This window comes from Oryzias melastigma, linkage group LG11 (assembly GCF_002922805.2).
Source record: "Oryzias melastigma strain HK-1 linkage group LG11, ASM292280v2, whole genome shotgun sequence".
Classification (NCBI taxonomy): Eukaryota; Metazoa; Chordata; class Actinopteri; order Beloniformes; family Adrianichthyidae; genus Oryzias; species Oryzias melastigma.
This window is the reverse complement of record NC_050522.1, coordinates 25,961,361-25,971,296: the sequence shown is the minus strand read 5'-3', so window position 1 is coordinate 25,971,296 and position 9,936 is coordinate 25,961,361. Positions and strand designations below refer to the sequence as shown.

General features: G+C 41.4%; 1 protein-coding gene across 12 annotated transcripts in view; it reads right to left on the bottom strand.

The window, feature by feature from the left end:
* The window catches only part of LOC112162616 (sodium bicarbonate cotransporter 3), a 61,085-nt gene that overhangs the window by 25,801 nt on the left and 25,348 nt on the right, over positions 1 to 9,936 (bottom strand). For 8 of the 12 annotated variants that reach the window (XM_036214178.1, XM_024298434.1, XM_036214179.1 and 5 more), the window contains exons 7-9: positions 8,698 to 9,075; positions 2,036 to 2,151; positions 431 to 588 (exon numbers count right to left, since the gene is read on the bottom strand). In XM_036214178.1, coding sequence (XP_036070071.1) covers positions 431 to 588; positions 2,036 to 2,151; positions 8,698 to 9,075 — 652 coding nt within the window. The remainder of the gene's footprint in view (positions 1 to 430; positions 589 to 2,035; positions 2,152 to 8,697; positions 9,076 to 9,936) is intronic. The other 4 variants (XM_024298442.2, XM_024298444.2, XM_024298437.1 and 1 more) reach the window with 3 other exon arrangements.

Genomic DNA, 9,936 nt, shown 5'->3' with positions numbered 1-9,936 from the left:
AATACACATTAGGTACTACATGCTGCATTAACATATACATGGGCAAGTTAATGGCTCATCAGTGACCCACCATGACACAACAATGGGGCTCTCGGACTAGAGGGGGGAACTCTTCCCTGCGCAAATTTGCGCAGTCTCAGGGATTCTAGTGTTAAGCACTGCAACTGTTTCTCATATACAAGTTGCTTTTACCCACAAATTAATGGTACTTTTGCAAATTAAGAAATACTTGTTTTTAAAGAGAACAATCAACATTGTCTAATTTTCAGGAAAAGATTGTGAATATTCAAGTATTTGGATATTGTTGCAGCCCTAGTCACTAACTACTGATGCGATTAGACTGGAAAATAACAAAAAATGTGTCTTTGGAAACTCTGCAGTCGTAAGCCTTCAATGGCGCCTCGCGGCGCCGTGTTCCTACGCGGCGTACCTTGTGGGCACAGGTACTTCCGTGAGGCCCGTGATCAGGACCGCAGGCAGCAGCCGCACAAATGCGATGATGGGCTTCTCCAGGAAGTCCACCTCTCCCACCAACACGTTGGAGGCCTCGGCACCCGGAGGAATCTTCTTCATGAAGTTCATGTCCACCTGAAATCAACCAGAAGCCTGAAATCAAACAAAGTAAAGAAGCTCGCAGAATAAAACGTCTGAGAAAAACAAGCAGATAATGCGGCTACAAACAACAGAAGCAGGAATATGGAGAGAAAATAGACTCACTCCGGTTTGTGGCTGCATTATTCTTGATTTGAGCATAAATAAGGATTTGTGAGTGTGTATTCTTGTTTTGGGTGTCTGTAGTTTAGGATTTGTGCGTAAGTTTGGATTTTTATGTGCGTAATTCTGGATTTGTGAATAACTTTGATTTGTACGTACGTATTCTTGATTTGTAACTCATAATACGTTTTGTGATCAATAAAAAAATGAATAAATAAAAAATGTAAAAAATTACATTTTACACATGCACAAATTAAAATTACAACAGCTTGAAACTAATTACACACAAAAATCTTTAAAAAATACACACGGACCACCTCTTACACACACACAAAAGTTACACACAGATTCCATCGTGAGACTCTTTTCACGTCTCACTGGTTCATCCGTGAGTGATGCGTTCAAGGACTACAAGAATGCTGGGTCATTAGAGTTTTCTTACCAGATGTTTTAAAATTAGACTGCGAATAATATCTGGTTGACATTGTCTTGAACAGATATGTAACTTAGGTTTTGTGTGTGCGTAAGAGATGATTTGTGCATGTTTTTTTTAAAAGATTTTTGTGTGTAATTAGTTTCTAGCTTTTTTTATTTTAATGTGTGCATGTGCAAATTGTATTTCTTTTAATTTTGTGACTTTTTTACTGTGCACAAAACTTATTACACGAGTTACAAATCAAGAATATACATGCACAAATCATAATTTATGCACAAATCAAGATTTATGCACAAATCGGAGTGAGGCTATTTTCTCTCCATACAGGACGGAGTAAAAGGTCGTGCAGGAGGCGACAGAAACTTAGTAGAAGCATCAAACTAGAAGCGCTGTACTGAGCAAAGATAGTCCAATCTTTTGTGTTTCACATTAACTTTGGATCCAATCCAGTTAGAATGTGCAGAAAGACATGTTTCTCCAGCCTTCCGCATTACTGTGACTCACGTAAACACTGGAGCTCTTTTTGGCAGAACCAACGCTCGGTTTCATAACTATTCATGGAAGCCTGCCATGTTCCTAACACATGATGCATTAACAAGTGATAGGATAAAGAAGAAGACATGCAGCATCGGTGAATTTAAAGCAAAGCAGTTACATAACCCCCCCCCCCAGGGCTGAAAGAATTGTTTCATTTGAGGAAGAGCAAAGACGGCCACTTCCTGTCAATTATCCTAACAAACAGGGGCTGCTGGTTATGTGACACCAGGTTTTAAAGACTGTTTTCAGTGCAAGACGCCAAAATGTGGGAGAAAGAAGGGAGGTGAATAACCCGAGCCCCTCCAGCAGGACGGACGGAGTCTGTGCTCAGTACTCAGGTTAGGTTACCTTGCTGAAGTCCACACTGCTGCCTTCTCTACTGACCCCTACTTTAGACGGCCTCCTCTCCACTGCCTTGTTGCCGTCCAGGTTGTTGGGGAGAGAATGAGGAGACACCATTGGTCCTGGGAGGGACAGCAGGGATGGGAAGAGTCAGAGGTGCATTATGGGATGGAATGAGAAGAAAGCAGCTTTATGACTCAGCAAGGGTCACCAAGGAAAGCTCTTCTAGTCCAGGGGTCGGCAACCTTTAACAGTTAAAGAGCCATTTCGGCTCGTTTTCTACCAATGAAAACCTAGAAAGAGCTCAGTTAAAAGAATGGACACCTATTCCAGGTGGTTAAGCCTTAGTCACAAGCACCTGTGCAGACCCATTCGGGTGCTGCGGGTTTTTGGGCTGTCCGGGTCCATGGAGGGTCGTGGAGCGTGAGCTGGGGTTACCTTTTGGTTCGTAAGTCTGCTCTAGGGATGTCATGAAAATGGAGCGTACCATTGGTGTGCGTGTGCTAACCCTATTGTGAAGTATTTTCATAAGTTGGTTTAAGGTGATGGTGTTGTAGGTCGTTGTTGCTGACCGCGCACACATGCAGCACGCACAGGGTGTGCAGGTGATACGTACATTTTTTTTCTGAGTATAAGTCGCGTTTTTATGTATGGTTTGGTGATTTTTTTTCAAGAATAAATACCAAAAGCTCTAGAGGGCGCTGTGCAGATACTAACGTCTTACACCAGGCGTGTCGCATGTGTTCTGTAGCGACAAAGAATAGGAAAAATTAAATAGATTTAGTGATTTGAAGTGATATAAGAATTATGTTGACTTGTTAGCATGTCCTTCATGCTATGACTATCTGATTAATTGTTCATATGTTGTGATAATTATGTTCCTCTAATGCTTCATGAAGCTAAAAGAGCATCAATGTGTTACGGTGGTGAAACGTGCTGCAGATATTCAGCCGATTATTGTAGTCTATTCGGTTATATTTGCTGTGATTTATACTCTGAAGTAACTAATAGTCGGATAAACACAGTGAGGCTGAATTTCGAATTGCTTCCCTAACCCAACATTTAGCCCTCCAGGCGGAGAGTTATGGAACAAATAGTGTCTATGAATTCGGACTCCACTACAATTGGAGGAAGAAGGAGGAGCTAAAGGGGCGGGGAAGCCTAAGTGTCTGTAGGATGTCTACAGACGACGCTCTGATTTTTCATCATTTCTACACTGATCACGTGAACTTTATTCCCATATCCACCCGTAAGGACAGTTGTGACTAAGGCTTTATCTGATCACTATAAAAACCTTAAACATTACCTCCACTATATAACTTTAAACTTGGTCAATCTATTTTTACAAATAAAACTGTGAATTCAGAGTCAGCTAAAAAGAGGCTACGATACAAAACAACAGGAAAAACATGTTTCAGACTTTTTACAGCATCCATTACTGGTTATGGTTATTAAATGACATAAAACTGCAAGACAAACGTTAAGATCATAGACTTCACACAAAACTGTTCAGAGCTGTTAAACTCATGGGTTTAACCCTGAATTCCGTCATGAACAGTTCAGAATCCTGTCAGCTTCAGGGATGTTTCCTTCAGGATCGTCATACATTCATAGTCACATTTGAGCGTTCTTGACGTGATCTGAGCCGTACCAGACACAGGAAACGCTAGCACTGATGATGACATGAGGGAGGGGTGTGAGACGGATGCTCATCAAAGGATAGCAAAAGTTATCCTTTGAACATCATAATGATCGAATTATGTAAATATTTATGCTTCTCTTTACATTTACCAGCAGTAGTTGGAGCGGTCAGTCATAAATACACTATTAACTGAACTCTGCTGATCCTGCTGGATTAGCATGTGAGAAAGTGGGGATTTCCTCAGATTGAATTCAGCAGGACTAAATCTGTAGTTTCACAGCAGTCATACGGTAAGGTGCCACAAAACAACAACGATAATGTTTACATTTGGTAGCCTCAAAACTATATTTTCTTCCTGAAAGCTTCATCTGAAATTTGATAGGGATTACCTTAACCAATTTGACTTGTATCAAGATGTATCACTTTTTTTCAAACATTATTAAATGCATTCTAATTTGAGGAGCATTTTCAGAATGGTGCAGTATGATGGATCCTACACTTCTGGACTGTCTGCATTATTCTGTATTCCTCCTTGTTCTTCATCAAAGCCCCAGAAACATCTGATCATTTTAAAGTGTCAGTGGTATTTCAAACCAAGACAGAAACGAAGTTTCTGAACCGATTTGTTCATTTGGGCCTCCTGGAGCAGATTTAATGTTTATGCGTCGTGCTGAAGGATACTTGTGAATTTCTGTTTTCTGTCTTTTTCTGCTGGTGAACATTACATCAGGTGTGTAGGTTTATTTTTTATAAACAGCATCCAAAAGACAGCCAGAAAATTACAACTCTACATCATCCCATTGGTCCTTCAATTGGTCATACCATTGGTCAATCAATTAATCATCCCATTGGTTCTCAATTAGTCATCCAATTGGTCATCTCTGCTGATGTACAGCAACATTGAAACAAAGGGTGTTTCAGATGAAATACACGACTCCTGAACTCCTTCACTGACCCCTGGGAAACCCCGTATTTGTGGTCGTTTGATCAGCTGTCTATTAGTGGATCCTGCCCAATTACCAAATGATCATAATGATTCACTTAAATAGTTTAGCATTTCTGAAGCTGTGAACGGTGATGTGTTTGTTTCATGTTATTAACATCAACAGGTTTGTCTTTTAAAGCTGCACATTTTACAAAAAAGAGGAAATGACTGAACTTTCAGCTCGATCACTGCCAGCCGTTTAGGTTCCCACCAGATGAACTCTGGTTATTATTGGCCTATGCTTTGAGACGGAACTATTCCCAGACTGAAGCAATAAACACTTACATAAACACACGAGGCCTAATAATAAACTCACTGGGTTTGGATGGGGAGGAACAAGCCATCACTGGAGGTGAGAATGTGATAGCACATCCAGTACCAACCCACAGACTCCGGCTTATTTTAGACCCCGTTCACACAGGCCTGTCATTGATTCTTTATCAGGGTTTGATGATGGGGAGGGACAGAGTGGGTGTCAAATGATGCAACGGGAAAGGAAGAAGCTGCATTAAATTTGCGTGAATGATCATCGGAGGGTAGAACAGAAAACAGGATGTAACGTCAGCCTGCAGATCACACCGTATATTAATACGGATAAAACATCAGGGATGTCTAACGGCTTTCTGCACCTGTGACCAAAATGAAGGAAGCCCAGCCAGACCAGATGATCAATCTACTGCTATCACATCTCAGAGACAGAGAGAAGATCACAGAACTTGGTCAGAATCCAGTCAGTTCTGGTTTCTCTTTGTCTGATTTTAGCTGTTTTTTCAACCTCGCCCTTTGTCCCGTTCACACCAGCTTAAATTAGTAACCAGCACAGCTGTTTACTGTTGGATTGTCCTCTAATGTATTCATAGCCGTGGCTTCAGTTGCTCTTTGTGAAATCATTACTAGTGACCTTTTGGGAGGTCAAACCCCCAGAAGGTTCCTGTGTTACAGTTAAGATCCTGTGGCTGGTTTCTTCTCCATTTGGGTTCTCCCCATTGACTGTATATGAGAACTGGACTGAGTGGCCCCTCCCCCCTGGCATTCCAAACAGGAAGTACCCAAGATTCCACAGATTTCTATAGATAAATAAACAGCTGTTCTTTAATTCTCTTTGTTTACATGATATTGTTCAAATAATTCAAGTTATAAACTGACCAATCAGATGCCTCAATTAAAGTAGGTGGAGCCTGCTGGCTAGTGCTGCCACAAATGATTATTTTAATAGTCGACTAATCACTGATTATTTTTTCTTATTAGTCGACTAATCGGGTCATGCACAAACTGTATGTAAAGCACACATCTTAGCCATCATTAGCTTTAAATTAACTAAAAATTAGATATATAGCATTACCTGTGATAATGCTAGTGTGAACGCTGTAAGCTGAATTTGGCTGCTGAGGATGCTAGTGCTGATAGCTGAAGATGCTGAAATTGATAGCTAAAAACGTTGAAGCTGACAGCTAGCTGAAATATTAGCCAAACTCCAAATTAGCCTAAAAAACCTTTATAAATGCCAAAATAGTCCATAAAGCTAGCAGAATGCTATTATAACTTTCAACGTTACTACACTCTGACTCCACATATAGGGGCGGCCGTGGTGCAGCGGTAGGGCGGTCGACTCCTGATCAGAAGTGAGCGGGTTCGACTCCGCCTTGCCCGCCCATGTGTCGAAGTGTCCTTGGGCAAGACACTGAACCCCGAATTGCCTCTGGTGGGAGGTTGGCGCCAGTGTTCGGCAGCGGAGCCACCACCAGTGTGTGAATGTGTGTGTGAATGGGTGAATGGGTCTGTGACTGTGAAGCGCTTTGGGCCCTTGAAGGAGGGTAGAAAGCGCTATACAAGTATACGCCATTTTACCATTTATAATATAAAGTAACAACTGATCGACTAGTAAATTAATCGATTATTTTAAGTCGATTAGTCGACTAATCGTGGCAGCTCTACCGCTGGCCCCAACGTCCAACGTTCAAAATATTGCAGGGGGAATACAAGTATTGAAAAAGACGGCTTAAATTTCAATAAATGGTTTCCTTAAATGTTTACACATCCAAAAACAATCTTATGGCAGCTTGACGTATTTAGCAAAGTAAATATAGTTCCTTTCGCATTTGACTAATTGGATGGAGTCGCCTATGTAGTCGTTTGGAGGATAATTTGAGGATAATTTTAATGTATTAGTTTGTTTTGCCAAATGGTCATGTATCACAATACATATCGTCATTGCCATATTGATCACTAACATCATAAATTGCACGTTTTTCTAATATCGTGCTTTCTGATGTCGCCTAGCTCTAACATGGCGGCATCCACACTGCGTAAAAATGGCAGCTGATTTGACTTTATTTCATTGTAGCTGGAAGTAAACTATTTCTGTGGGCGACATCACTCTCACTTATTCCAGTTCTCATATACAGCCAATGCTTAGACTGCTACCCCCGCGACCCGGTCCCGGATGAAGCGGAGGAAGATGGATGGATGGATGGCTACGTACATGGGCATGTGTGGCGGGTTTTTGAACACGCTTTTACAGGAATGTCACTGCCCGATACTAGCGCCTGTACTCACGACTGGAAGAAGATTGGTGCAAACTGTCAAAGAAGTGCCAATCTTACTCGAAGCGTATTCTTTTACGGCTCTATTCTGATTAGAAGACTTGTCATAATGTGGAGTCAAATCAGGATCAGCTTGAAAAACAGAATTGCAACTGAATTTTTTTTTGAAAAATTGAAAACAAGACATTGTTAAAAAAAAAATCGAAAAATTGACAAAAAAATGTAAAAACTTGAAATAAAACGTGAAAATTTTAACAATATTTTGTAAATCTGACAAAAAAAACTAAAAACTTGAATTAAAAAAACATAAATGTAAAATTAACAATTGAAAATTAATGTATCCATTAGTAACAGCTGCTGTTTTGAATGTTCCATTTTTTTTTTATTCCCCTGAATCCTCACTTTCCCGGTAGCCAATAAGCTCAAAGCCCCGCCCCCATGTAAAATTAATCAGCTCTGCAGCAAAAACTCGAAAACTATTAATTGATACTGAAAACAGAGAACTGAAAACAAACAGGGAAAAATGAAAAAAGGCAAGTTAAAAGGACAAATAAACATTTTTGAAATTGGTAACAGTTTTAGTTTTTTTTATTTAAGTTTCAAATTTACATTTTTCCCAAAATGTTCAATCTCTTTCAAGTTTTCAATAGTTTTTTTCTCAAATGTTCAATTTTCTTTTCCAAATTTACAATCTTGTTTTTCGTTCACTTTAAGCTGATCCTGATTTGACCCCATATCATGAATCCATCTGGGCACAGATTGAAATTATTAGTCTCTCCTTCATGACTACGTTTCAAACATGTGGTACTTCTGTTTAAAAAGGGCCTGGTTGTCCCTGATTGGCCAAAGTTGAACTGGTTTAACTTTTTAACATGTGTTTAATGGCCACAAATTTTGTATGTAGAGCTTACAGACAGACTTAAAAACTTGCATAGCGAGGCGTTCCGAACACGGATGCCCAACCGTTCTTACATAGACGTGTTATTGGAAGCGGTCGCTCGAACGCACGTTTCCGAGCCCGGTGTGAACGCAGCATTACATTTAACACATGAATTGACCTGGAATAACTTCAGCTTTCCTCATAAATGATATTAACAAAGACCAAAGCGGGGAAAATCCGGGACATCCCCTTTTTGACAAAATAAATTATTGCATGACGTATGACAGGAGAGCAAATCATTTTGATTGACAGCCATGCAAGTGTTGCTAAGGACTGTGGGAGGGGGCGTTGCCAAGCAAGGCAAAAAGTGTGATAAAGTGGGCGGGAACTGTGGATAGGGAAAAGCAAATAAAGTTTGGAGGGCAGTGAAGCCAGAGCCAGGTGTATACATGGAGAAACAGTGCAGAACACTCGCAGGTAGTCGTGTTTTTGCATGTCAGCCTTGCTTGATGGGATGGCCACAAGGCTGAAGGTAAACAGGCTGCAAAGCTTTCATGCTAGTGCTAGTGTTCTCTGTTCAAGCTGTGACTCACACTGGCAGGCTACACAGATATTTGCCTTCTAAGGGCAGTAGCTCAATGTTGTCAGACGCCGAAGATGCTCGCCGGCTGAGCTGTGGTAAAACTGTGTCCTCCTCTGCAGAGTTTTGAGGGCCGTCATCCTCGGGAGGAGACACCACCACCTCCGGGATGCCTTGGGGGCCCGTGCCGTGGGTTTGTGACGGGTTCTGAGAGGAACGGCGAAAGGATGAAGGAGTATTTTGAGGGGTGTTGAGCAGAGAGGAGCCTGTGGACACCCCAGTGCCATTTGAGGAAGATGGCAGGAGGTGGTTGAGCAGGACGGACACTTTGGAGTCTTGTCTCTGGAAGAGGTTGGAGACAGAGGAGGCTGACCCTGGCTTGTGGAGAGAGAGACGTGAGGAGGACAGGCCCTCTCCTATTGAAGGAGACAATGGTACAAAAAGGAGAGCAGAAGGAGGAGATAGAAGGAGGGCGAGGGGGAGGTGAAACAATAAGAGATGGAACAGAGAAGATAAACATTTGAAAAAGAACTAAGACGTAATCCAAACCAGAAAATCCAGTAGGGATGGGGAGCGAAAGCGTGGCACAGGTGTGGTTAGAAAATTGCATGCTTGTGTTAACTTGACTTTAAAGAGTACGGTACCGGTCAAAGGTTTTACGACTTCCAGTTTCCAGGTGTTTTGGGGGATGGTATTCAGTGTAGTGTCTCTTGTTTCACTCTGACAGTAAAGTATGAATACGGCAGAAGACGGAAATGGTACTAGAGACCAAACTTTTGGTTTCTGAAGAATATTCCTTTAGGTAGTAGAGACCGAACTTTTGGTTTCTGAAGAATATTCCTTTAGGTAGTAGAGATCGAACTTTTGGTCTCTAGACTAGAGACCAAAATTTGGTCTAGAGACTGAACTCTAGAGAGTCAAGAGACCAAAAGTTTGGTCTTGGTTTATAGACTCTCTAGAGTCTGGTCTAGAGACTGAACTCTAGAGGGTCTGGAGACCAAGTTTGGTCTTGGACTCTAGACTTTCTAGAGACCAAACTATTTGTCTCTAGACTCTTGAAAGTTTGGTCTCTAGAAACCAGAAGTTTGGTCTCTAGAGTCTCTAGAGTGTGATCTCTAGAAGAAACTCTAGAGAGTCTAGAGACCAAATGGTTGGTCTTGGTCTTTAGACTCTCTAGAGCAGGGGTATTCAAATCCAAGCCTCGAGGGCCGGTGTCCTACATGTTTTCCAACCAACCTTCCATTGAAGCTCCTTATTGGCTAAACATACCTGATCCT